At 38.2% G+C, this 27,962-nt stretch overlaps 1 protein-coding gene and 2 long non-coding RNA genes across 3 annotated transcripts in view; 1 reads left to right on the top strand and 2 right to left on the bottom strand.

The window, feature by feature from the left end:
• LOC137301318 (uncharacterized) overlaps window positions 1-20,798 on the bottom strand; it is a 30,721-nt gene extending 9,923 nt beyond the window's left edge. The window contains exon 1 of the long non-coding RNA XR_010958273.1: window positions 20,692-20,798. This is a non-coding gene — a long non-coding RNA (uncharacterized lncRNA). The remainder of the gene's footprint in view (window positions 1-20,691) is intronic.
• On the top strand, window positions 476-21,180 carry scn3b (sodium channel, voltage-gated, type III, beta). The gene is made up of 6 exons (XM_067970771.1): window positions 476-530; window positions 9,455-9,618; window positions 12,572-12,797; window positions 15,031-15,169; window positions 17,754-17,852; window positions 21,115-21,180. Exons 1-5 carry the CDS (start codon window positions 476-478, stop codon window positions 17,818-17,820), a joined length of 651 nt encoding a protein of 216 aa, XP_067826872.1. The 3' UTR covers window positions 17,821-17,852; window positions 21,115-21,180.
• On the bottom strand, window positions 20,798-27,962 carry LOC137301319 (uncharacterized). The gene is made up of 3 exons (XR_010958274.1): window positions 27,912-27,962; window positions 21,061-21,158; window positions 20,798-20,882 (listed from the first exon to the last, which is right to left on the bottom strand). It is a non-coding gene; the product is annotated as an uncharacterized lncRNA (long non-coding RNA).

Genomic DNA, 27,962 nt, shown 5'->3' with positions numbered 1-27,962 from the left:
TTATTATTTCTCACTTGACTATTATCTCAAGATGCAATGAATAGATTGGACATTTTATGACATTGGACGTGTTGATTTGAAAGTAAACATTGCATCGATTTCCGGGCTGTGCCAGTGTTCGACATGTAATTACAGAATTTGAGGCGCCTATTGTTTCTCTGGGTGTGCTTCGCTGGCGCTGTCTGTAGTGCTGAAATCCCAAGTGAATCGTCTACTCGGAGACCCAACAACACAAAGGGATCCAACACAGGCGGATGGAAACCTGTTGGAGACTGGCTTTAAAACGCTACTGGGAGCAATTGTAAAAACATAAGATATTGAAAACCAGTCGACTGCTTTAACACTGTTGTGCGAAAATCAATCTGTGGACTGTGCATCGACAGGCGGAGTAGAGTTCCCAGTAAACAGCTACAAGTGGATTTCGTACAAGGTTTTAAAGTCAGCTGTACCTACCTGTGTCTGACTCTCCCTGGCCATGAGTCCCTTGAACTCGTTTCTTTATTCTGTTCCATTGCTATTCATTCTGATAGGTAAGTTCACTTTTTAATAAAAATATAGATTGATTTTATCTTACTAGCCATTTGTATTTGGTTTAACTAATAAACAGGATACCCGAGCCATAATATCAATCGTTAAAATAAGATGGAAGAAATTAATATGATTTTCCAATTACGAATACTAGAGTTGAGTCGCGTCCTAGTGGAAAACTAGGCACATTAAAATAAAAATAATTTATTAAAAATAGGACAAACCAATGCCGTAATTTTCTGCGAAGTATTGGAAGATGCAATCACATTATTAATCTATCATTGTATATAGGGTCAGATCCTCAAAAATCAAAGTTCCAAAGATGATACTGAGTGCCTTCAATATCAATTTTCTATCACTATTCTATCATTTTATTTCTTTAAATAGTGAGTACTGCTGGCCTGATGGGAGTGAAAAGGCACCACTGAGTCGATCAGTACAAAGGGAATAGAATTAACATCAGCTAATTGAACATGTTAAGTTGCTTTTGCACTTATGGGATTTATTTTTGTTTCTGTTTGGAGATCTCCACCTCTCCACGTCAATATTTAACGTCAGGTTCTGGGCTCTGTTGTGTGTCCAGTTAAAAAAAAGTTGTGTAGTTTTTATTAAGCAAGATTCTTCTCCAGGGCGTTGTTCGATGAAGTTTCAGCTCCGGGGGGTGGGGTCGTCCTCATCGGATAACACAGAGACATATTATTTCAATAAAGAAAACTGAAGCTCATCTAGAATAACGAACATAAAATTCGTTGTTGAATCTCACCATGAGCATGAAACACATCCATCGCATCTTTGAACTTTTTATACTTTTGACAGAATAGTAAGAGAGATGTAAAAGTTTTATCCTGTAACATTCAGGGTATAAACACATAACAACAGGTTTACTCTACTAGAACAAACGGCTTTACCCCAATGTCACATTCATAGACAGACAAATTAGGCCGCACTGAGCCTGTTTTGTAGGCGCTACGCGGCCTTCCAAGGACCCAAACTGGCATCTGGAACGCGCGCACACACTTCTAGCGTGACATGCACCGGACGCCATCTTAGTAAAGGCATTTGTGCACGCGCACATAATGAATGTCGGCAGCCCGTAAAGTAAGGAGGATATGCATTAGATCAGTGTGCAATGCTGATTTAAAGGGGCAGAAGCGATTTAGGAACTCAACGTTCCAACCAAAGCACTGTTTTAACCTCGCACAGTTGAACTGGTCGTAAACAGCATGGAGGACTCTCCACCTGCGCTATTTAAAGGGATCATGCAGGAGTTACAGGTTAGTTGCTGAATTATTGCTTCTGGTTGCTGATGCATTTGTACCTGTTTTTGGAGGTCTCCAATACTTGAATACTAGGTCTAGGGATATAGTCTAAAAATTAGAGCCAGGACTTGCAGGAGTGAAGTTAGGAAACGCTTCTACACGCAAAGGGTGGTAGAAGTTTGGAACTCTCTTCCGCGAATGGCAGTTGATGCTAGCTCAATTGTTAATTTTAAATCTGAGATTGATAGATTTTTGTTAACCAAAGGTATTAAGGGATATGGGGCTAAGGCGAGTATATGGAGTTAGGACACAGATTAACCATGATCTCATTGAATGGCAGAACAGACTCGAGGGGCTAAATGGCCTACTCCTGTTCCTATCTTCCTATGTTCCTACAATAAAGTTTCAATACTCTATAGGGAGTGGGTTGGCTAGTTGACAGGCAACAGCAAGGGCACTGGCAGAGTGGCAGGAGTGGGACAGGAATGCTGTCATCCTGAGAGAGTACAGCAGGTTCATGTTCCATGGAGCCACTGCCACTTGCTGCCTCCTGATATGCACCTCCTTCTCCTGCAAGGAAGCGGGACGTGTGTCGGTGAGTGTCCTGCAAGATGTTTGGGTGATGTGCCTGTCATGGTTGAATAGCTGCGTGTGTGTGTGACCTGTGAGTTGTGGGTGTGCGGCTTGCAACAGTGGCAATGTGTGAGGGTGAAAGGAAGCATCTGATTGAAAGAGTTTATTGGGATGCGGGTGATGGGGGGTGTAGTGTGTGGTGCAGTGGATGCGGCTAGTGGTGCAGTTTGTAGGTGATGACTCTTGACAGTTGACCTCACTCACCTTGACCACTTGTGTCAAAACATAGAACTTCTTCCTGCACTGCATCCATGTTCGTGGTGCAATGCACCTGGCTTTGACTTCGTCCCCTACTGCCTCGGGAGCATATGTCTGGAGAGCCTCTTGTCCCCTGCAGATATAGGATGCCCCTCCTTCTATCCACCTCTTGCACCAAGGTCTCTAGTGCATCATCAAAGAACCTTGGTGGCCCTCGCAGGCCCGGTACAAACTCAGATCGGCAGATTAGTGGGATCTGGCGTGCAGATTGGAGGATGTGGGATTTAGTAGTGCACAACCCTTATTCAATGTTTTAAAAGAACTCAACGGTTTGTAAACATAGGAATGGGACCTGCATCTGTGTTTTATGTGTGCGATGTCTGATCTCCATTCTGACTCCGTGCGGACTTGTATCTTGTATTTTGCACATAATTGGTGCAGACAGTCTTTAAGAGGTGCAGGTTGCCTTTAAGTGGTGCTAGCCACTTGCGATATCTGGGCCCCCTGCTGGTGAGCAGCCACTCAACAGCACAGCTAGGCCTAGCTGCTCCCAGCAATCAGATAAATCACCAGGCAGCACGAATGTTACATGCTGCCTGCATCTCAACAATTGGGTGCAGGTTAATCACGCACTGCGACCCCTGCGCCCAGTTTTGGGGGTTATCCAATATAACCCCCTGTATTTTTGGGAGGTCGGCGCTGTCATCAGTTGCCCCTCATTTTATTTAGGAGTGCAGCCAATAGCAGAAAACTTAGTGCGTTTATATTACAAGAGTGTGGCTCTTTTCAATGTAAACGCACATTTATTTCAGTGTCCTCCCACTGCTGTGATCTGTGATTTCGATCTCCCCAACCTCTCACCTACTCCCACCCCTATTAGCACTCAGTGCTCAACAAACATACCTTAAACAGAAAGACAAAAGGATGATAAAATTAGTCAATTCTTATAAACCATTTTGGAAAAGGTAGTCATGATGTGGAGATGCCGGTGATGGACTGGGGTTGACAATTGTAAACAATTTTACAACACCAAGTTATAGTCCAGCAATTTTATTTTAAATTCACAAGCTTTCGGAGGCTTCCCCCTTCCTCAGGTGAAGGGGGAAGCCCTTCACCTGAGGAAGGGGGAAGCCCTTCACCTGAGGAACGATTTCACATCGTTCACCTGAGGAAGGGGGAAGCCTCCGAAAGCTTGTGAATTTAAAATAAAATTGCTGGACTATAACTTGGTGTTGTAAAATTGTTTACAATTGGAAAAGGTAGTGAGGGCAAAAACCAATCAAGAAATTAGGTTTAAAAAATGCACAGATATAATCAAAATGTGAACACTATGGGTAAGAAATAGTGCTCTATTTAACCAGGCCCCGCCTTTCTTAAGCTGAAAGGACAAAAGGTTATAATTGAAATATGGCATTAGTTAGTTATCCGTTATCTGATATAATAGGAACATTATTTTATCCCCACAGCATATATGTGACTATGTAAAAAGGAAAGACCTCGTGTTATACAGCTCAATGCATAATACCACTCACTTTGCCTGATCTGCCAACTGCTGTTTTGTTACTCCTTGCTAACACAAGTACTTTCTTGATGTTTATTTTGTAATATATAAAGAATACTTTTATAGTCTAATGCTAACAAAAGAATAGTGTGGAATAAATATCATATTTCAATTAGTAGCCACTTGCAGCCAGTAGTTACTGTGTGATGCCATTCTCCAAAACAGCATTTCAATTTTTTAGTTACCTTTCTTCAAGAAGCAGAATGCTGTTCTGAGCATTCCAGTTCATTCTGGTTTTCCCACTGCTGGTGGCTGTTCAGAACCAGACAGACAGCCTGACGTTATCACATCACTGGTCACTCTGCTTAGGGGCTGTTAAAGTGTCTTACAATGAGGTAGTGATCTCTGAATTCATTTTGGTATTTTGCAAAAGGTTATTTGAAAATAATTACCAGGAAGTGAAAAATATTGTAATGTTTTTAAAATTATTTGACTAACTATGGAGACATTTCATTTATTCTAGTGATTTTCTGGTAAGTTAACTTCAGTAATTCAGAACTGCAATTTTCGGCAACCTGTGATGTTCTCAGTTAACCTCAGAAGTGTTTCCATATAAACAGGCCAACACAGTGATACCTTGACATGAACACTCCATATCATTAACTAACTGTCTGAAATACAGTACCTTTTTTTTAGTTGTGAGGCTGGTTTTCTTGTACGTACACAACTAGGTGTGTAAAGTGAGCCCAGCAGCCTCTAAGCCTGAATTTCTCCATGTCAATCCTTGACCCCCATTTTGAAATATTATAGTCATATATAGGGTACTGGACACAGTTGACTAAAACAAAGCAGTTTATCATTCAACACACAGCCATCTGCCATATTCTGAGCAAACCTGACAATATAAATAAGGTCTTATTTCAGCAGAGGGCATTCTGGAGATAACGGTGTAGCTCAGCAAGACAATATGGACCAAATAAATTCTTCCATTTCCTGGATCAGTCATGTCTTAAGTTATTGGCAGATCTACTTCATGTTACAGGAGCTAGAAATGACTGAACTTGTTATTGAATATATATATTTTGGCTCGAACCTACATCTTAGGCTTCAATCACATTCACTGAACTGTCAAGAAAGCAAAGAAAGGAGGACAAAAGAAAACTGCTCACAATACTCAGCAGTTGTGAAGAGAAAAGACAGTTTAATGTTTGGGGTGTGGACCCTTTGTCAGAACTGGAAATTGGAAGATAAAGTGAATAAAACAAAAAAGGGGAGGAAGGAGAAAGAGTGATATTGGGATTTAAAACCCAAACGGGTTTTTTGAAAGCCGGTAAGAGGTGAAACCTGTTGTCTGATATATGGAGACCAACTAGTGAGGCAATTAAAACGCATGAAAGAACAAAATCCTCTTCTTAATGAACTGCCAACATTCAGGCCATGCAGAAAATTCACTAGATTGCATATTTTCAGTAATCATTTTAGACAATCTTGGTACATATAAAAACAGGCATTTCCAGGCATTCAATCCATATGCAAATTGCATTTGAGGTTTCTCCATCAACTTAGCCTCAAGTTTCATCTCCCCTATTAATATTTCTGAATACAAAAATATTAATTATTCATATGGTTGACCGACATGCACAGAACTAGTGCACTTATTAAAGTAATGAGCTGTAAGTATTTTACACTCTAGTACCCTCTTTCGTCACTATGGAGCTATTACATGCCACTCTCAGCTTCCGCACTTAACACATTCTAGAAGCTTCTGAGAACATTCCCCTTGTATCTATTATGTATCTATTTTTACACTATATCTATACGAGTACTAATATATGTCCAGATCAAAACTTTTCCTCTGCTGTGTACAAATGACATATTTTACATTGAACTAGGTACTTACATTATTGTAACAAACCTAATTTGTATCCAGCTGAAGAAACATTTTAGATCTGGACTATAATTTATTAGAGGTACAGATAATAGTGTAAAATCAATACATAAATTACAATTATAAATAGAAAACAAAATGAAAACCACAAGCTTGTATCTACTTTATGTGCAAATATCCTTGGTTTAAAAAACACGATTGATGGGGGCTAGGTGGGTTACAAATTGCCTTTTCACATTTTACCCAATATGGTAGGACAAAAGCCTTCTCTCTTTCTATTGGGTGTCAAGAATGCAACATAAATTACATTTAGATAGTCTCAATCCCATTTCCACTGGACATAATTCCACAAAACAGAAAATAATTCAGCATTAATTAGACGCAATAAGTGGAGAATGTCAAGTTTCTCCACATTGATAAACCTCATCAAACAAGCACAGAAAAATTTGTCAACGTTAACATTTTTCCTTTTGTTCAAAATTAATACCTGATGGAACTTTTATGTCCAAGATCAGGGAGTTTCATACAATAGCAGCATAGTAAAATGGAATGTTTTCCCAAATTACTGTCGACTTGGCTGTTATGTATATTTTCATACATCGATTTTCAATGGATTTGAACACAGAAAAGGAGTAACTACATTTTTGCCCATTACCTCATGGCCTCTTCCCTCCCTACAAGCTGTAGCTGATTCTATGATTTTACAACACCCAAAGCAATCAGTATAAATCTCATAATGAAATTTCAAGATCCTCACGGGCATTTATTTATAGATTCACTGCATAAATTAGTGTTGAATGTCTATAATTGATTCACTTATTAAATTGTTGAGTAAGCTAACTAGCAGCAAACTGACCTATTTTATGATACAATTCAAGTGCTTTGGCTTTTTTTCAGAAAACAGAGGGGGAAGGGTGGCATTTATAAAGAATGCAATTAGGATTTCTCTACACTTAGCACACAGAGACAACATTTTCTCTATGTGCCATCTCTGGATAACTTGGCGAGAACTGAAAGTTACTTCCATTGATGTGGAGTTACTGCACTAACTAGAATAATAGTTGAGGATAACTAGCTGAGATATTTAATGTTAGAGTTTATGATGCCAAAGACAGTCTGAACAGTTGTTATTGTCTAATTTATTTTATTAATAATGAGTGAATATCTTTTGGTGGGTAATAATATTCTTCCTTATTCATAGAGGAGACCTGATTCGTCATTTTGGAGGGGGCGCAGAGTTGATAATCAGCATGAGGTCATGGGGATATAGCTTTTTAATTAAGCTTATGATGAATATTGTTTAATATTGGGCTCTAAGGAAATCAAAGGATATGGGGATTGGGCAGGAAAGTGGAGATGAGGTCGAAGATCAGCCATGAACTTATTGAATGGCGGAGAAGGCTCGAGGGGCCGTATGGCCTACTCCTGCTCCTATTTCTTATGTTCTTATGTTAATGCAACTTTAGGTGCTTTTTCAGTTGACTTATCTTCATGCCTAGGACAGCGGGCACTATAAAACTATTTATCTTGTCAACCCTCTCCATAACCATGCCCTTCACTGTAATACCCTCTAGTACATAGGACAAAGGTGTAATACAGAGTACCAGGACACGGGCTCATGTCCTTGTTTTCCATACAGTGAGCTTCTGGCCTCAGTCGTCATCGTGCACTGTGGTCAACTCTCATGCACCTCCCAGCAGCCTGTTACAGGTCATTATTCGTTTAGAATTTCTATCCCACTAATTATAATATTGTGATACCAATCCTCTTTGGACAAGTAAATAATCTCTCCTTCTTAAAGTTTTTCTTTGCAGGTTTTGGTTGAAACTTGCAAGATCAGATCTATATATGCTCTTTACTTTGTCTGTTAAACAGCAACAATGCAAAATTTGCGTTTGAGGACCTTCCATGATGCTCTGTTCACTTAAATCTCCTTTGCCGCTTTGATGGATTTATCTCTGCGAGCATCTGCAACAGCGCCCAAGCTTATGTAACCAAGATAAAATAAAGAAGGTATAACAGGCATTTTAAAAGACCTAAGTCAGAGTATACAATCTGGTCAACATACTTCAGAAAAGGATTATACGCAGTGAAAGGGATTCAGGAAAGGATGACATCAACGATTGCAGGTTTTAGGTCAGTTATATAGAGAGGCTAAGGAAATTAAATCTATTCTGATCAGTCTCTTAATCTTCCTTTTTTATGAAGTGAAAGATCAAGGAGTGGAAATAAGCTTTTATGATCAGGTACAATTGGAGGGCATCAACGGATGAACTGTGTAGATGCAGTGATGAGCTGTTGAGTACTGAGATGGATATAGAGGGGTAAAAGGAAACCACTGAGGATGAAATGTTCAAAAATTTAAAGTAATTTAAATATTTTTTTTTACACAATTTTTTTGCGCATTTAAAATGGACCAAAAAAATTGAGATTTTTATTTGGACCTGTAGTATATCAATGTATCATGTATCTTACATATTGAAAGATAAAGAAATATATATTGTAAATAAAGGTGCCTTTGACCCACATAACAAAGAATAAACTAGTACATCTAAAGCTGGAATGCACTAAGGATCACAGGGATGAAAAGGAATGAAGCATAGAACAATAAAGCTGTACAAAGGGATTGTGTATGCTTAGACAATTTCTTAACAAAAATTAAATTTCCAACAACATTTTCTGCACTACCATCGGCTAAATGCCCAATTACAATTTTGTTTCCATTAGCTGATTGTAGTTCATTTTCTGGAATATGCATAAACCAAGTTAGAGTATTTTGTCTGAGATTAAAATTAATCACATCAGCTGCTCGCTGTATTAAGTTAAATGAGACAGTAGCTCAGACCTCTAAAAGATTGGCTGTAATAATGCATGGATGTGCTTACATTACTTTCCGATTGAGCTAAAAGTCAGATAAAATCAGTGCCAAGTCTTTGAAAAAAAAAATTGCCAAATGCTTCTGAAAAAATAAAGATTCTCAAATGAATACTGCAAGGGAAAAAATGATCTGGTCAGTGTATAAATGCATTTAAAAGTACATATTTACAATGTTCCTACACCTACGACCAGAGCAAGTCCTCCTTAACAAAAAATAACCTCCCTTTCTCATTTTTCCTCTAAAAATAATCATTTTGAAAATGCATTAATTGGAGTCATGCAAGTCTGTAGTTCAAAACTGTTCGTAATTCTACCCAAATTAACCATCTCATCACAAAGGTCACAAGGTTTGACAACGTGGGAAAAATAAATGTCAGAATGGTGCATTGGGGTTGCCTAATTGAGGTTGAGTTTAAGGGAGACCCTTTGTGCAAAGTGGACAGAGTTTTACCATGCATCTAAATTATGTTATGTAGTCAGGGTTGATCTGCTGGAACTTATACTCAGTACTGAGGGGATGCTATCTTGTTGAGGTGAATTTAGATTAACTTGTGCTTCTGTCTCTTACAGTGCGCTGTTGCTGGTTAGTCTGTGTTGAGGTTCCTTCAGACACTGAAGCCCTACATGGAACCAATATGAAACTCACTTGCATTTCCTGTATGAAGAGAGAAGAAGTGAATACAGACACCATAGTTGATTGGACCTACACCGCCAATGGTGGAAAAGAGATATCAGTATGTGTCTACTTTAAAATAAAAATACAGATGTAAATAGATTATGTAGTAAGTAACAGAGATCCCTATTAACAAATATGGGTAAATGATCATGCATAAAGGTTGTACTATGGCCCAATGTAAAGATCCTGTTCACATAGCTTTTATTAAGTTTTCGAAAAGTTTTTCTTAAAAAAGATTGCAAAACTGAATACATCAGCTAAAACTACAATATTGAGGAGACACCATTTCCCATAGGTTCTTTCCACATTGTAAATAAATGAACCCTGATCAGCCATAAAGTTGATAAATTAATGAGAACCACTGCAGATTGACAACTACCAAGACAGAGAGAATGATAGTTGTGTTATAATGCAGAAAGATCAGTATTCTACAACATATGATCCTGGAGCCAAATCTAGCTCACTAGGTCATATTATTTGATCTACAATGCATTGTTATAATGTTAACTAGAGCTGGGTGCCAATTGTTTTAACAAACCAAGCAGGCAAAACACCTGAACATGAGCGGCACATTGATAGGTTCATTTTCAGGTCTCTGCTATAAAAGTGCTGTTTAGGACTTCACTGTCTACATCACCTGTTGTATCCTCAGTATATTGAGGAAACAGTCATACTTCTGAAGCTGAAGTTGTGCACTGTTGACAAACAATTATACATTGTATTTATGCCTTTGAGTGCTGCAGTCTTTATATGTGCACCAAAAATGACTAAATTATGAGATTTATTTTTATTTATTTAATAAAGATGTCCTGAATCAAGAAGTAATATTTAATAACATTCTTAGTAATACTTTTGTCAACCCAGCCAAAACTGATTGGATGAAAGTTTCACTGTCAGTTGTAAGGCCCCTACGTTAAATAATTTCGGGTAATATCACTCCAATTCCAAGCAAAGCTGTTCATAGCAGGGCACAAATTAAACATTAAATTGGCAATCTCATTAAAAGTGACCACAAGGATGGTTGGCGTGGAAAATGGTGCAGAAGGGACTATTCTTCAGTAGATGGGTAGGCAGAATGAAGGGGAGGGGGTTACTCTGCATCTGGGCATGATGTATCTGCTCTGGGAGACCTTCATACTGACCGTCAAAAGTAGGGAAAAAAGTATTCCATCTCCAAGCATTGAGATCCTTCCCCCTCTTGAACAGCAAATAAAAAGTACAATTTTTTATAAAAAGGCTTTTCCTTTTAAAACATTATGAACCAACTCTTCTGAGTGAGTAAATGAATACGAGGGTGGCTCTGAGCCTTATAGACCAAGCAGCTCCCAGGCTTAAATCGTTGGTCTGAGCTGAATTAGCTGGTATCAGCAGAAGTGGTGCTAGAATTGGCCTCAACATCTCTGGACTGCGGAGGAAATAAATCAGCCTAATCCCAATCACTATCCAGTGTCTCCTGATGGGAAAAGTGGATGGGGATATCGGGATAATAAAATCATGAACAAGTACAAATATGACGTCCCCATTATCAAATAGCTCGCTGAAAATCAGAAAGGAATAAAAAATAATTACCTACAATGGAAATACCAAATGGGAAAAGATGGCATAAAACAGAAAGCCCTTGCAATTATTAAAAATTAAGAGCATAAATTAAATAATATTAAAGAAATATTTCAAAGTTAAAGGCCACAAGAGAAGAGTCATGCAGGTCAAGTATATTTCCTAGAATATTAAAATTGGTTCATTGGCTGTAATATAAAATGATCATTATGGCCCTTCTCAATAAGGCAGAATCCACCTGGCCATTACTTCATTGAGCAGCCTTTACCTAAACAAAATTCTTCCAAAAAATCAGTGGGCGTTCCAAACAGTCTCAATATGTATTTCTACTGTATTTTGTTGAATATATTTTTAATCAGTATCTACAACATATTTTAAATATTTCTGTACATATTCCATATTAACTTAATACAATTTCATACTATATAAATATATGTAATATTAATGGGGGTATTGAGTTTGTGTTCAAACAGTGGTGCATATTTTTATCATTTAATAACTAGTGTCAGCATGGAACACTCTCTGGCCAGTTATGATACACATTAAACATTTACTAATCTTCATGTCGGCTGGATCAATTTAGTGTCAGTTAATGCCGTGTTAAGGAGAGAGAAAATGTTCATCCCATCAGTTTTAGCTTCACATGAAATCAGGTCTCAGATGAAATGACAGATTTCTAACTGGTTGCAATACTTAATCCCTCATGTAATATATTTTGTTACACAATGATTATCATTTATAATTATATTACTGATTTTACTCCTAGAGCTATGTTTCAAATGGCTAGTTTCTTTATGTTCATTTATACACACATTTCTGTGTGGATCTAATGTCTAGTAGTCCTTATTTCTCAGTTCTGATCTTCAGGAACGCTTAAGGACCAGCTCTGTTAGATATTTTATTTAGCAAGTCAGTATTTGCACCATTTCGTGAGTTTTCACTCATCATGTAAGCCCTTTGGTTAAAACTCCCCAGAGCTTTCCAGTGACTCAGATGTTGAATATCCTACTTAACTATGGAATTGAGCCAGACAGACCAGGAAGGTCTCAGATTTGAAGGCAGGTTTGTGCTCAGTTAGTTAATCTCATTAGGGTGATAGTGAGGTACTAGAATTGACCTCAGCACCTCTGGGCTAGGGAGTGAAAAAAATCAGCTAGATTTCCCGACTCCTGATCACTAAAGGGAAGTCCCTGGTGGAAGGAGCATGTGTGTAGATGTTGGGCGAAGACAGGATCAGGCTTGGCTGTGACCCCCTCCATGGTCAAACAGCCTGCCAACACTCACCGTCTTGGCTTATATGTGGGTGAGGTACGAAAAGGATCTGTGCAACTGCATCTCAGCAAGATTCGGCGCTTTCAGGGTAAGAGGGGATAAAACTAAGGGAAAAAACTCTGAAGTATAACGTTGGCGTTTTAGCAATTCATCGCCTGATGAGATCTGTGTCTTTGTGACAGATTTATGAGTACAACGGAGAGCCACGAGAGCTAAAAGGACCTTTTCAGGGCAGAATTCTGTGGAATGGAAGTAAAGATCTGCAAGATGTATCCATAACCATAGTGAATGTTACACTTAACGACAGCGGTCTGTACCAGTGCAAGATCAAACGGCATTTTAATTATGAGATGCACAGACCTTCTGTGAAAAATGTGAAAGAGGTGCAGCTAACAGTGCATGAAGACGGTGAGGAGATTAAGTTCTGTGTGCTTTGAATTGCAGAATTTAATTCACAGCACTGATGGTTAATACTGTTTAACCTTTAAAAGGTACCAGAATTTCGAGTACCCCCAGTCGGTAAAGGCATTGCTTGGTGCTGCCATCAGCCATACAGACTAGAAGGCCCAAAGTTCGATTCCTGGCCTGTGCTGATTTAGCTGATCTCAGCTCGAGTAGCAGCTGGATGCTACAATTGAGCTCAGTGTCCCTGGGCAAGCAAGGACAAAAATAAACCAGGATATTACTTTTGATTGCTATCCAGTGACTCCTGCTGTGATGTTGTCCACGGTGGATAGCCTCCTGACACACACTGTCTAGGCTCACACATGACCACTTTCACTGATACCAGAGGGCTAACAATGCCCATTAAACGGTGCTTTAGCAAGAACAGCACCTACAGGAGGAGAGGGGAGAAAATTCAAGGGAAGAAAGTACTGTAATTAAAAATGTAATAACTCTATTACAGTTTTTTCAGGTTAGAATAGAAAGGGCAATGTGTCACCAACAAATGTGCAACAGGAAAAAGAATAAGTTCTATCTTTAATTTGGGTAAAGCAATGATATCATTCAATTAAGTGGATTATCTATATTATTGTGAATGTTAATTTAACAGAACATTACATTGAAATTTTTTGATCAATTCTAACTATACTGAATAAAATAGTTTAATGTTAATTGATGAATAGTTAAACCGACCTGCAATAACTTCAATGGTGAATCATCATTCATTTTAACTTTGTATGCTAACCTGTACATGCTTACCACAGTCATCAAGACCATGTGAGATGCACCTACCAAACAGTTTAAGAAATGTGGAGTGTAAAAATGCTTTAATTTCTTATCATTTTGGCATCTTAATAAAGGAGAAACTGTGCAGAAAGGGGGCAGTTAGAAAACACTCAGAATAGGATAAAGTGAAGTCTTGTAAAAGTCAGTAAACAAAGATAAATAAGAACAAGAACAAATTGTAACTGAACCAAAGTAACAACCAAGGAAGTATTGCCTCATAAGGAGCTTTTGGATAGGCAGCAACTAGAGGAAGCTTTCAGGGCATTAATATCCCAGAGGCAAAAGAGTAGGTGCAAACTATATTATCCCAGATATACTTGGATTCATTCACAGAATGTATATTTCCTTGGATGGTTGGTCTCCTTTCTGAGACACAGGAGTAGTCAACATGCAAGGTCATAAATAAACACAGTGCAAAACATGTGTGATACTGAACTTAGGACAAAAATGAGAAAGAAAAGTAGGAACAGCTTTTTCTTATAGAATTTAAGAGAAACTAGGTCATATATTAGCTCTCCTGATGGCTTAGTAGGTAAATTCATAACCTGATGAGCAATGTAGACCAGAAAAGTCCCAGGTTTGATCTTAGGCCTTTGCTGAGCTTGATAATTTAAGTCAGGCAGTGATAGTGGTCTACAATTTGCCCCAGTAATCCTGGGGCCAAGGAGGAGGGGGAAAAAAGCTAGAGATTTTGCTCCTGATCACCATACAACAACAACAACTTGCATTTATATAGCGCCTTTAACGTAGTAAAACATCCCAAGGCATTTTTCCAATGACACTGCCCCACTGGAAAATGCACATGTAGATATAGGGCGAAGATGGGATTGGGCTGGTTAAATAGAAAGTGTTGGAGGGCTGCCAGTGCCTGTGGAACGATACACCACCACTTTCATGCGTAGGGGAGAAAAGAGGAAAAATTAGAACAGATTTGAGGTGTGAAGCCAATTCTATAGCAGCTATGAAGTTGCAGAATTCTAGAACTGTTGCCCTACATAATAACCATATAAAAATTCCTCAAATTAAAATCTCTCTTAGCTGAAGCACCTCAAGTAGAACTTATGAGAGGCATTAAGTATTGTACAATCTGCCAGTGGCTAAGGTGTTTTAGACATCAAGTCCCAACCTAATAACCCCAGGAACTGACACATCTCTGACTAAATAGGAAATAAACTTGGCGATGAAATGTGTCTCACACCCTTCGTAGACTTCATCTAGGATCTGACTACATTTCAGACTGACATTTTGAACAAGATTTGTTCCCACCAGACAAAGTGAGAAAATAGACTTTCCAGAAAGATGAGATATAGAGCTTAGGTTCTGAGGAATGTCTAGCCAGATAAAGGAGAAAGGATTTCAAATAGGATGAGCTTTCCAAAAGCTAACTGGTTTCACTTCCATTTCTTTCCAGCCCTTGAAGATTTTACTTCATACATTTCAGAAATCATGATGTATCTTCTCCTTGTTTTCCTCACATTATGGCTTGTTATAGAAATGATATATTGCTATAGGAAGATATCAAAATCGGAAAAAGCTGCACAAGAAAATGCGTAAGTTACCTCAGGACACTGTTTGTGTGCGCCCTTGGGCATGAGTTCATTGAGGAAGAGCTGGGGAATTTTATATTCTTTTGTGTTGCATGTAAAAGCTGATAGATACAGATGGGAAGCGTAGGCGTTATTAACTTTTGCCATCATTACCTTTAGCACACCCACGTACGGGCCATGTTTCTGTATACAAAGTGGAGTCAGCCCACATTTGTTCATTTCATTTCTATTCAATAGCAGTCGGACTCAGACACGATGAGCATAATTGAAATCCAGACACTTGAGAACCCAACAGTCTCTCCAGATAAATCAAGCCTCTCTCCCGCTCTTGAGTCTCACAGTTTTGGGGCTATTTTTACAAGCTCATTTGAAAGTCTGTGAATAGTCACAGTTTTTTTTGCCATGTGTTAATTACGGGCTATTTTTGTGTTGGAAGCGTAGTGTCGTATATAAATTCACCAATTGTAGCAAGGAATAAATTATTCCCAATAAAGTAATGAGTTTAACAGACAATGCTTAAAATATTTTGTATAATGAGGAGCTCATTAGGGAAGGAGAGTGAGAGTTGAAATTCGGTCTACTTTTGCCTACTGAACCTGATTTTTCAAGGCCATGCCAGCAGCAAAGATCTCACAATCAGTGGATGCAGGTTGGAAAATTGGGCATAGAATCATAGAATCATAGAAGTTACAACATGGAAACAGGCCCTTCGGCCCAACATGTCCATGTCGCCCAGTTTATACCACTAAGCTAGTCCCAATTGCCTGCACTTGGCCCATATCCCTCGATACCCATCTTACCCATGTAACTGTCCAAATGCTTTTTAAAAGACAAAATTGTACCCGCCTCTACTACTGCCTCTGGCAGCTCGTTCCAGACACTCACCACCCTTTGAGTGAAAAAATTGCCCCCTCTGGATCCTTTTGTATCTCTCCCCTCTCACCTTAAATCTGTGCCCCCTCGTTATAGACTCCCCTACCTTTGGGAAAAGATTTTGACTATCGACCTTATCTATGCCCCTCATTATTTTATAGACTTCTATAAGATCACCCCTTAACCTCCTACTCTCCAGGGAAAAAAGTCCCAGTCTGTCTAACCTCTCCCTGTAAGTCAAACCATCAAGTCCCGGTAGCATCCTAGTAAATCTTTTCTGCACTCTTTCTAGTTTAATAATATCCTTTCTATAATAGGGTGACCAGAACTGTACACAGTACTCCAAGTGTGGCCTCACCAATGCCCTGTACAACTTCAACAAGACATCCCAACTCCTGCATTCAATGTTCTGACCAATGAAACCAAGCATGCTGAATGCCTTCTTCACCACCCTATCCACCTGTGACTCCACTTTCAAGGAGCTATGAATCTGTACTCCTAGATCTCTTTGTTCTATAACTCTCCCCAACGCCCTACCATTAACGGAGTAGGTCCTGGCCCGATTCGATCTACCAAAATGCATCACCTCACATTTATCTAAATTAAACTCCATCTGCCATTCATCGGCCCACTGGCCCAATTTATCAAGATCCCGTTGCAATCCTAGATAACCTTCTTCACTGTCCACAATGCCACCAATTTGTGGGGCGCCCAAATTTCTGATGAGCAATTTATGGACAAAAGTGAGGCTGTGGTATCGGCATCCATGACGCCATTTTTTGATATGTAAATATAACTAAAAAAAGTATCCCAGAACAAATCTCACGACCATGGGTGAGTCTAGACACACAGAATTCTGCATAACAACCAGGAGCCGAGGACATAGGCCTAGAAATTCGACCACGCAGCGCCCCTTTTCTTCAGGCGCTAAACGGTCTCCTTAGCCTCCAAAATGGTGGGCAGAAAGCGCACGCTTATTATGAGCCAAAGGTGCGCCACCCACCATATTGGTGTAAGCAAAAAAAATTATTTGCCATTCAAGACCCACACCATTAGGCCCTTAGCATGTTCAAATAAGGGAGCCTAACTCCTGTTTGAAGCCCACTCTGCAATATTACATTGCCCTGAACATAGCCAGACCTGATCGTCTTCCTCCTGACCTGATCACCCTGCCTCCTGGTCCCCTTTAAGGACTTACCTGAGAGCTGCTGCTGGCATTGCAGCAACCTGATTTTTGATCCCTCTTTGCCAGCGAGCTGTGTGGAGGCACCTATTAGGTGTCTTCAGCTCGCTGGCTCGATGATAATGAGGCCCGAGGCTCAATATCATATGTACCTTGGGCCTATCCATTCAAGCGCTGTGCTGCCTTGGGCATGTTCAAATTTCTAGGCCTTAGGAGCCAGCCTGCCTCTTAAAGTCAGGTGCTTAAAAGTAATTTTAAAAATAATATTTTTTGCATTATTATTTACCTCGTTTATTTTGTTCAAGACCATTGTTGGTTATTTTCCTTGTAAATGCTCAGTTTCATTATTCTTGGTTCCTTTGAAATTGCACCATATAAAGAGATGAGGATGGGTATTTCATGGAGCTTACTGGGTAACGATGCAAAAGGTCATGGCTGTCTTTCGCTGTTATTAAGGCAGTTGCTATGAAATGTAGAGACTGTTCAGGACATTCTGAAGATTCAAACTGAGTTCCAATTCTATCATTACAGAACAGACTACCTGGCGATACCGTCTGGAAACAAAGAGAACCGCTCAATAGTTCCTGTGGAAGAGTAGGAACTTGTTCACTTCTAACAGTGGATAGTTTGGTAAGAACAACACGAGAGGCTGGAATAAGATTTTAAAAATAGTTGAATAATTTAAGGCTCAAAAGTGAGAAACCTGGAGAATTACCAGGTAATGTACAAGGTTTTATCATAGTGTATGTTGAGGGGAGCTTTAAAAAGTTTTTAGTTCTAAGTGCATTATTTACTTAAACTGGAGATCGAGTGATCTACATATAATTTCTGCAGAAAGCTGACAAGGGATTCAGATACACAGTAGGAGCAGCTGTTTATTGAAACAGTCTACATTGAAAATATCTCCATTCACATATTGCTAGGCTCTGTTATTCTACATGTTAAGTTTATATTCACACAGCAGCAAATTCATTCCAATTAAATGTAGGAAAAATAATGGCAGTTTTATTTTCCAACAGAGCAGTACATACTTGGAATTAACTCCCATCAAAAGTAGGTCATACTATGTTTGTTAATTAATTTCAAAGTAATGTTCAGAGGCATAAAGGTTACAGAAATAAGCATGTAGAATAAATAAGAGATCAAGTATTCCTTTGAGCATAATGATTGTAGCCCTGTTTGGAATGTCATCTGTAGAATGTAACTGGTCAAAGCGGAATAATATAGATCAATGTTAGACTAAGGCTTCTGCTTGATTACCTTGGTGGGTAGAAGAAGGAATTCCAGAGTTTTCTCTTGGAAGTTTTACATGCCTCAGATTAGGTTAGAAAGAGCTCATGACAATGAAAATTGTACATGGTCTGTCAGAAGAAGTGAGCCCAAAAAGACAAGTGACCTTTTCTTGTTGCACATTTTCTTACATTCTTGAAGCTTGAGCACGTTTCCAGCATCAAACCATTCATGCTAAAGAAAATTTAGATGCAAACTAAACTTGGAAATGCTAACAGGGCTCAATGGCTAAAATGTACTCCCATCTGTGAATAAGGTTAAAAAAAATTAACAGCACATGTAATGATCTTTCCGGAGATGACTGCATCTCCCATTCACTTTACTTCATTTATTCTGACAGGTCTTCAACAGGTTTTCAATATCTGAACCTCTGAACTATATTATGAATAGGGCTGCACGTTTTCCTTATGCTGCATCAGTTGTGTTAAATCCTTGAATTTCTGAAAAGTCAGGAGCCCCCCATGAAATTTATCAATATCTCCTAAAGTAAGTGGGAGACCGTATAAAATTCTTTGCTGAATTTTATGGGGCTTCCTGACTTCACATACTCTGCAACAAATGTGCCCCATGGAAAACAAACAGTCCGAATTAAAATAATATACTCTCGCCTGTATCAGGGCAGTAACACTTCCTGTTGATAAACCACTCAAGGTTTATATTATATCAACCCCTTTATGTGTTACTCTCTTGCAACAAAGTAGAGACACATTTCTAATTCCTTTATGTGCTGCTTGTTTTCATGTACAAGCAGGCATTGCATTGAACAGTGGAACACTTCAATGAGGCGATCAGTAACAATTTCACTGATGTAACAATATTTCCAGGGTATATGCCATTCATAAAATGTGTATCTGTTAATTCAAAGTCACTACATAGCAGTAATTTAAGTGTTATTTAATTGTTCTTTTGTGTAAGTTTTCTTGCATTGAGTGATGATGTTACACAAGATTAGGGCTCATGGGATTGGGGTAATACATTAGCATGGATTGAGGATTAGTTATATTCTGAATAGGCCACTGCTGTTCATAGAGTGTCTAACAAGTCATTTATCAGGTCTGCAAAACAATGTGTGCGCAGTGGCACAATAATATCAATTACATCTGCGACAACTAGTTCAAAATAGACAAAAAAATTTCAGCGGTGCACTGTGGAGATCTGTGTTGTAGCAGGCATATGTACTGTTAGTTTGTTCATCTAAGCACCCTTTTCAACACAGTTTTCAGTGCTGGATATTCCTGGCAATGTGCAGACAATGCCCCTTTAAACTACTGCTCCAGTTTGTATACATGGACCAGTATTGTCAAAGCTACCAAAAATCAATTACCTGAATATTTTAATGATAAATCGGAATAAATTCATGAAATGAACCCAAAATTGAAATGGACCTTTTGTGCTATTTCACAGAATTGCTGGTAATCGATTGCAAAAGAAACATTTTTTTCTTTCATAGAACCTATGTTTAGTGTGAGATTCTCTGCTGATGAATTCAGTTAGTGTGTGGTCAACAATTAGCCAACTTAAACCAAATACAGACACGTTTCACTTACATGTACAAAAAATGAAATGATATGAGCACTGTGGAAACGATGCTTCCTTTGGTTCAGACTGGTTATATATTTACTGAAAAAAATCTTCCATCCTTTAATAAGGAAACTATGAGAAAAGCCATACATAAAAGAGTCATAGTTAGCATACATAAGTGCAGAGTGAGACAATAATAGAACGTATATCAAGCAGACAGAATTAGAGACCCTCATCTCATAGAGGCCAAGTTAACCCCTGTATTTTGGGAAATATTCCCTTAACTAATGGTTGCGTTCCGAACATACAAAAATGACGGGCAAGAAAAGACCAGCTGGTCCATCAAGCCGGCCCCACATTCATGATGCATGGTGTATTATGACTCGACACCTCCTACCCCAGCAGTCATGCAATCTCCTGGGAGAGGCAAAAGCAAAACAGAAAAAGAAACCCACGGTCAAAACGGGAAAAAAAATCTGGAAAACTCCGCTCCGACCCCCTCAGGCAATTGGAACCAGTCCAGGAGATCACATGGACCGCGCATATGTTAACTGTTAAATCACTTACCTTTTATAAATGCAATACCTGCCTCAGCCAAAAAGCGGTCTAGATAAAACGGAAACATTCACCTGCCTTTCTCTTTCAGGTGCTGACTGACCTGCTTTGTATTTCAACCGGGAAAGGTCAGTGGCAATAGGATTAGAGTAGATAGATGTAGTTGAGGGTGTAGCACTGATGGGCCAAATGGTTTTCTGTGCTTTAAATGCTACGATTCCATCCTCATCTGTTTTTAGTTTAGATTTTCAGCATTTGCAGTTTTTCTTTTTATTTCTTCAGTTAACCGTGTCTCTAAGGAAATGGAAACATTTAATTGCAGTAAGTAATAAACAGGATCAACCATAAATGTAACCATTTTCACATCATAAAGTTAAAATTCAATAGACCTAGTGGGCTATTTCCATGGAATTACAAAACGCTTTTCACAGACCTTTTGCCTTGGAATATGGAGAGAATTTACATTCGGTACCTTGTCCAACTTTTTTTTCTTCTCAAGCTCGTTGACTGGCTTTCCTTTGTTTAGGTTCTGCAATCCCCAGGAAGATCAGCCACTAGCATTGCGATGGACTGAAATGTTGAAAACCAGAGAAAAGCAACAGTGTATGGACTCCTTTGGCTTGGACTCCATGCAGCATTCATTATTTTCGTCACAACAACTAACCTATAGGCAAGTTATCAACAGGAATCTGAACTCTCCCCTTTGTAGCATGTTATACAAAGGGTTCTTTGTATGTCTTTTTGAATCTTTTAAGTTTGATTTAGCCCACCTCCAAAGTTAATGGCTGTACTGTTTTGCCAAATGTGCCATTTGTGCAGATTTCATTCCCAGTTGATAGTATACACAGAGATAAGTTTGCAAATGGACTGCAGGCTAATTGACAGTCTATTTGCTTTTCTGAGTAAATAGATTTGAATCATTAATATGCAACATGTCTTAACCAATACCCTGCAGTTTTATTCAAATTTTCAGTTCACTTAATGGCTATTGACAAATAAATTTAATTTTTGCTATAAGGGTGAAACATGAATTCTTTATATCATTTACTGCAGCAAATCTCATGCATTTGGCTCCATTTAAAGAGAGACTGTCTGCTTAAAGAACTGGAATATTTCACATATTATACTAGTGGGTGAAGGAGCAAGCGGGTTGCATTCTTGGTGAATAGTTTAAGGCCAGGTTACTTTGATCTTCTATATAATTTTAAAGTCTATTATTGACCACTATTGCTCAGCTTTCAATACTCCTTTTTGTAGCAAAGTGTTAAAAGGAGATATTTGCTCAAAAGCTTTACAATAATCAGTGACTCTCAGTAGTGTCTTGTACAGTGCCTGGATACATTGCTAATCAAGTGTTATTTGTGTTTATCATGTTTCAAAATGCACACATATAAATCATTCGCCAAATGTGATCATTGCAAGATAGGTTCTATTTTATGGGCTGGTACTTTTAATTGCTGCATTTCCTTAAATAGAACAATTTTTTAAGCTATCTTATACATACATGTGTAATTAAATATCCAGGAGATTAGTGAGGGCATCAAATCCTACTTACAGAGCAATCCTCCAGTAAGAAACAGTAATAACAGAAGAATATAAGGGGCATAGGAGTGAGCTTTAGCTGATCCAGCTCATTCCATATTGAGTTATTACTCCACACAAGTCCACTAGACTGATACCCCTTCACCCCGTTGTGAATCAAGAAACTAGCTCTTTTGGACCAATTCAGCTCTTCTAACACTCACTGCACTTAGTGTCCTTTCTTAAAAGCATTGCTAGCTATTAATTATAAAACCAGACCTATTAGCTCTTTGTTCTTGAATTCAATATAAAGAGCTTTCAGCTTCTAACTTATTAAACACTCCAGTTTCCCATTAATTTTCTTTTTTTTCTAATGAAAGGAATCTAAACACCCTGAGGCTGTGCCCATAAAATGATAACAAAATACTAAACCCATCCTTGTTATCTTCCTTTATACCATCTCAATGCATCAGTATGCTTTTGGAGATCTAATCACCAGAGGTGGGTGCAGTATACAAAATGTGGCCCAACTTGTTTGGGTTTGTACAATCAAAGAAATACAATGCATTGTGACAAATTGTACAGGACACTTTCAGTGAAAGAGCTGTTCATCTGGAATTACTTGCACAGGCATTTGGAAAGAGCACACTGTCCCATGTCCTAAAAGAAATTCAGAGAGAATGTAAAGTGTCCCAACATGTGACAGCAACAGCTATGTTCCAACTCCATGTAGATAGCAGTTGTCTGATTCTGCTTAAATCTGAAGGAGTTTTTATAATCTCCTCATTGGAAATGATAACATTCATTAAAACATGCTGAAAAAGTGCTGGAGGTTGCTGAGAAATGATGTTGTAGCAGCAGACAGTCTTTCTTTAATCCGTTTCAGGCTCTTTCTGGTTTTGTAAGAACCCTGGTTGATGCCTCCCCATGATTACTGGCATGTCCCCCTTGCAAACAACGAACAGTCACAGTTACATGGCTCAAAAGTGCTGGTTCAATCTGAATGCTTTCCCTCTTCCTAATATCAAAATCAAGTAGGGATATTTCTGCTAGTTGCATCCTTATTTTCCTGGGGTTTTAAAAATTATTCTTACTCTCCAGTCATTTTTTTAGTCCAAAATCAGAAAAAGCTGATATCAGTAAATCACAATCATATTCTTTGGACAACTACTGGAAATGTTATTTGGGATTTGATAATCAACTATTAAACTCCTAGGTTAAATTCGCCTAGAGTAAAGTCTTGCTAGTAGTACTGTTAAAGATGATAAAGAAAGACTTTGAACTTTTATAGCATCTTTCACATCCTCAGGATGCCCCAAAGTGCTCCATAAATTACACATGAATTTACAAATAATGAAGGCTGCCCAAAATTGCTTAAGCTGATCAAAGTCTTCAAACCAAATGCCTTGACCCAAAATGAATGACTAATGTCAATAATTGGTGTCAATGTTTGATAACCAGAAGCATTAATTTTATTCAGCCATGCAATGATAAGGATAGTAAATGAGACTTTTTTTTCAAATCCAGATTAAGCAGGCTGACAGAAGAAATATTCTTTTGAAATCCACTCACTTCAAAATGGTATGAAAATAAAGCACCCAGTAATACCTAAATAATACTGACAATAGTTTTTAAGTAAAAACAAACATGTAATTTAATAGTTTTTTCTCTTGAAAATTTTATGGTTTACTTATTTAACTACAAATTGATATAATCTGACTGCTAACAAGACAGGTGCATATCAGGCCATTATTTGTCTTAATCTTCAATGTTTGGCTTTCATAGTGAAGTACCACTTTAAATATGTTTAAAGTGGTAAAGTTTATTGGGCATTTGAAATATAATGATGGATGTATGAGAAAGAGATATAAAAACCATGGACTAGTCACAAAAAGATAATACTGTGCCTTTATTCTTTCTCTCTTTTCTTCAGTTTCTTCATGTTCTTCCTCTAATCATTTTCACTGCTTTATTCCTTATTTTCTTTTAAGGTCAGTCTTGACTACTATTTGAATATTTCAATAGATCAGCTTGCAGAATTAGACTGAAGAGGTTAGAATTGTTCCCTCATGATGCATAAGGAGGAAAATATTCTACTCAAGGTTTGGTCAATTTAAAGTGAAACAGAAGTGGTCAGCTGAAAAATTATGCAACATAGTGCTAATTTAATTTTGGGGAATTTTATATTGATTAGGGTAAGGAATGTCAGTGCTGGGGAATAGAACTTTGAGCACTAAATATTTGCATCAAGCAGACCAAGGTCAGATATTGCATGACTGTAAGCACAAAAAAGATCATTCAACTCTGTACCAAAAGTGTGCCTTAACCCAACCTCAGAATACACTAGAGAGATTTTTTCATTTCTAATACCAACCTCTCTTTTTGGGACTCCTAGGTGCTCAAATGTGCTGGGACATAGAATGATAAGATAATGTTTCTTAGTTTCAGTTTGTGCCAAAGTATTGTAAAATCTTCTGCTATATATGGATACCTTGGAGTTCATTGTTGCTTAATCAACAATGGAGTCTTTTGGTAAGGTAATCACAGCCTCTAAAGTGGGAATTAAATGAGTTTTCATTTCTTTAAACTTCATACTGAGAAGGCTAAATCACATACCTTGTAGCTCATGATTGTCATTAGATTCTAGTGGTGCACATTCTTGTTTACTATTGGTAGCAGTTTGAGGTTTTCTTTCAGTTGTTATACTCACTAAGGGCCTACACTCCTCTTCAGTTGGATAATAAAATCAAATGAAACTGAGATTAGTTTCAGCTGCAAAATTATTGGGGCTTTTACAATGGAGAAAATCAGAATGCTTCATCATTCTAATCCCAAATCTAATGTTAAGGTTTAGATGATTAAGTTGGGGCTGGGCTTAAATTATAGTCATGACTCACATTAGTACCCAGGCTTCTCATGGAGGAGAGTTGATAAATCTTAAACAAAATACAAAGACGAGGGAATGGAAAACTGACCAGGTGTTCCTTTCCTACACTGCTGAAGTGTGCATTGTGGTTGCCCCTGCCCAAAGGTGTGCTTCTCACAGTATTTATAGAGAGATGCCCATACTCCAGCCCATTCCACCCTGCTACTCAATGACAATGACATGGATCTGAAGGAGAGTGGGAACAGTGGGAATTGCAAAAAACCCAGAAATCCCAGCAAGTAACAAAACTAATTTTAGAACTTAATTTTGTAGATATCTTGTCATTAATTCTGACAAGAAAAATATTCTATTTAACATTGTAATCAATCTTTGAAAGCTTGTTGTGTCTATTCCTGTGAGCTGACCTACAGTAAGATACTGTTAAGTTAATTTGAAATGAACTCTTAAGAAGTGTTTTCAAATTACATTTGTTTTTTTGCTCTACCACTTACACACATATAACCTAACCTGCCCCCAGAGAATGAGGTAGGCATAATATTTATAGCATTCCTCTCAACAGCTTTTAATTCAGATCAACTTTATTTTGCATTGTCCCATAATGTAGATTCTCTGGTGATTACATTACCACTGAGTCAGCATTACTGAAAGAATGCCATGGCAACCAATAAGTGTCATTTGATTGAAGACCAAAAGGAATAAAGCACACTGTATAGACAATTACACTCAGGAGAACTGTATAGATCTCAGTTCACTTGTGTGAATAACTGCCATTTAAATAATTTTTGTGATCTTTTGAATACATAGATTATTTGCAATGATTAGCCCAGTGGGATTGTTCTTTTATAAAGCTGAGAGAGCGCATCTTTGTTAAGAACTTCACAGGGGATACTGAACAGCCTTCTAATTCTAGGTCTCTTTTGCTGCCTAAACAGCTGGTAGCTGCCCCCACATCCTGGACTGAAACCTTAATAACGGGAATGATATTTTTAAGATCATCATCCACCCACTACCCCACCCCCCCAACCTTCCCCGCACAGTTAGCTACAGCTTCGGGATCCATTAAGTCTGTTTTGGCAGGGGCAACTGGATCTAGGATATGCCATTGGCTGTACACGGGAGAAATCAAGCAAATTCCCCAAGCACAAACCAAGGAAGATTGTCATTGGCAATCTCAATTAATAATATTGAGGGAATGAGTCCATGGTGATACAAGTCAAGTTAATCTTTTCAAGGATTATGATCCAGTATTGCTTAGGCAACAGGCGCTCCAAAGGATGTGTTGGAGTTCTGTAATGAAGGAGATATACTGATATGAGATATGTAGTTGGAGGAATGTCCCAGCTGTACAGCACCTTTTTGAGGCTCAGATCTAGGAATATCTTAAAAGTCCATAACACTAAATGGAAAAGGTTCATCCTTTGGTGCTAACTCACAGGGTGTTAGAATACCAGCCATTGAGTTTTATTTATAGATGCTGCTGAAATAGATCCTGTCACCAAGCTGACTGTGAACTCATTTAGTTATCTCAGCTTACCATCCATCCTTGGAGGCTAATTCAATTGTGAAACACTCTGTTGTATCTTGATTTGTGGAAGTGCCTGGAAAGTGAACTATTCTTTTGCCCGTTAACTCTCCTTAGGATTTGAACTTTACTCTTAGAAAATTATGGTTAAGACCAGGTAAACCAATAGTTTCTTGAAATCCAAGGTTTTTAGCAATTACACAACCTCTGCAAGCCCCCATTTCAGAATGCAGGGTTAATGAAACTAATGATTTGCTTGCAGAAAAAACAGATTAAACCTGCTGTGCCTCAGCTACTACCATTGCATTGTACACTGATCCTCCAATGTAGTGTGACACCCTCGTGTATATTTAATCAGACTGTAGCATTGTCTACTTTATTGAGATAAACTATTCCCCGGATAGCACTCTCCAATAAAAAAAACATTTAAGATTTAACATTTAAGCACAATGACAAATTAAAACATGCTGAAGATCAGAAGGACTAAGAGGATCAGCCCCCTGCATCTCTGATGACTTCACCAGAAATTCACAAACTGATTTTAACTAAAAGCAGATCTTTATCCATCATTTATGCACGTGGAATTAAAATGATAGTGTTATTAGCTAAGGGGTTCTTGAGGCCAACAACGCAAAAAAATGGGAAAAGCATCTCATTCCCCACCACTCACTTTGATGAACAAGACATTCATTTAATTAAAGTCTGCACCAGCAATTTCATTTTCAGTTTGTTTCGTTTAACATGACTTAAATTGTTTCTAACTCCGACTTGCAAGCACTGACTTCTAAGGCCACGAACTGATACACTATTTAATTAGTTGAGGCTTCTCTGTGTGGAAATTATCTGCACTTAAATATTTAAAAACATTTAATGGAGAACTTTCAATGTTGTTTCTATGAAAGTCGGATGTTTTTTTTAGGTAATGCTGAAAAGCATTTGGCACATTTTTTTTAAAAAGATACTGGGGGGAGGGGGAAGGAGAAAAAAATCCTTTTCTTCCCCCATCGAACTCAGCAAGTGAAATAATTTGGGACCCAGACCATTTCTGTACATTGTGTATTATGCCTGCATGTGATTGTAATTACACTGGATCTGGTAGTGTTGTGGCTGTAGTTTGCAAGATATTGACCTGGAATTTGCACTGAGTGGCGAACAAACACGCCCACCGTTCATTAGATTTAAACCTACCCATTTGAATTAAAAGACAGAGATAAAAGAGACAGAAAGAAAAAGTTTTTAAAAATTTTTAAAAAAATGTCTAACAATTAAAATCAGAAGGAATGAGATTCTACATTTTTAAAAGTTAATTTTCAGTGCCAGAGAGGTTGTTTTGCAATCATTAAGACTTACCATGCCGTTAAAAGTTAGCTTAGATCTAAAAAACCAAGCGTACCTTTTTCTGTGTAGTTCAATTTGTTTTCAGCTGGGCAGGAGAGCAACTTCG

This window comes from Heptranchias perlo, chromosome 33 (assembly GCF_035084215.1).
Source record: "Heptranchias perlo isolate sHepPer1 chromosome 33, sHepPer1.hap1, whole genome shotgun sequence".
In the NCBI taxonomy this organism is placed as follows: domain Eukaryota; kingdom Metazoa; phylum Chordata; class Chondrichthyes; order Hexanchiformes; family Hexanchidae; genus Heptranchias; species Heptranchias perlo.
Note: the sequence above shows the minus strand (reverse complement) of the source record. Positions and strands in the feature narration are given on the sequence as shown.

What these genes read in the sequence shown, in the direction of transcription:
- scn3b (XM_067970771.1), top strand. Translation starts at nt 476, where the DNA reads ATGAGTCCCTTGAACTCGTTTCTTTATTCTGTTCCATTGCTATTCATT. An exon ending in ATTGCTATTCATTCTGATAG is followed by an intron (nt 531 to 9,454) that starts GTAAGTTCACTT and finishes TGTCTCTTACAG; the next exon opens with TGCGCTGTTGCTGGTTAGTC. An exon ending in AAAGCTGCACAAGAAAATGC is followed by an intron (nt 15,170 to 17,753) that starts GTAAGTTACCTC and finishes CTATCATTACAG; the next exon opens with AACAGACTACCTGGCGATAC.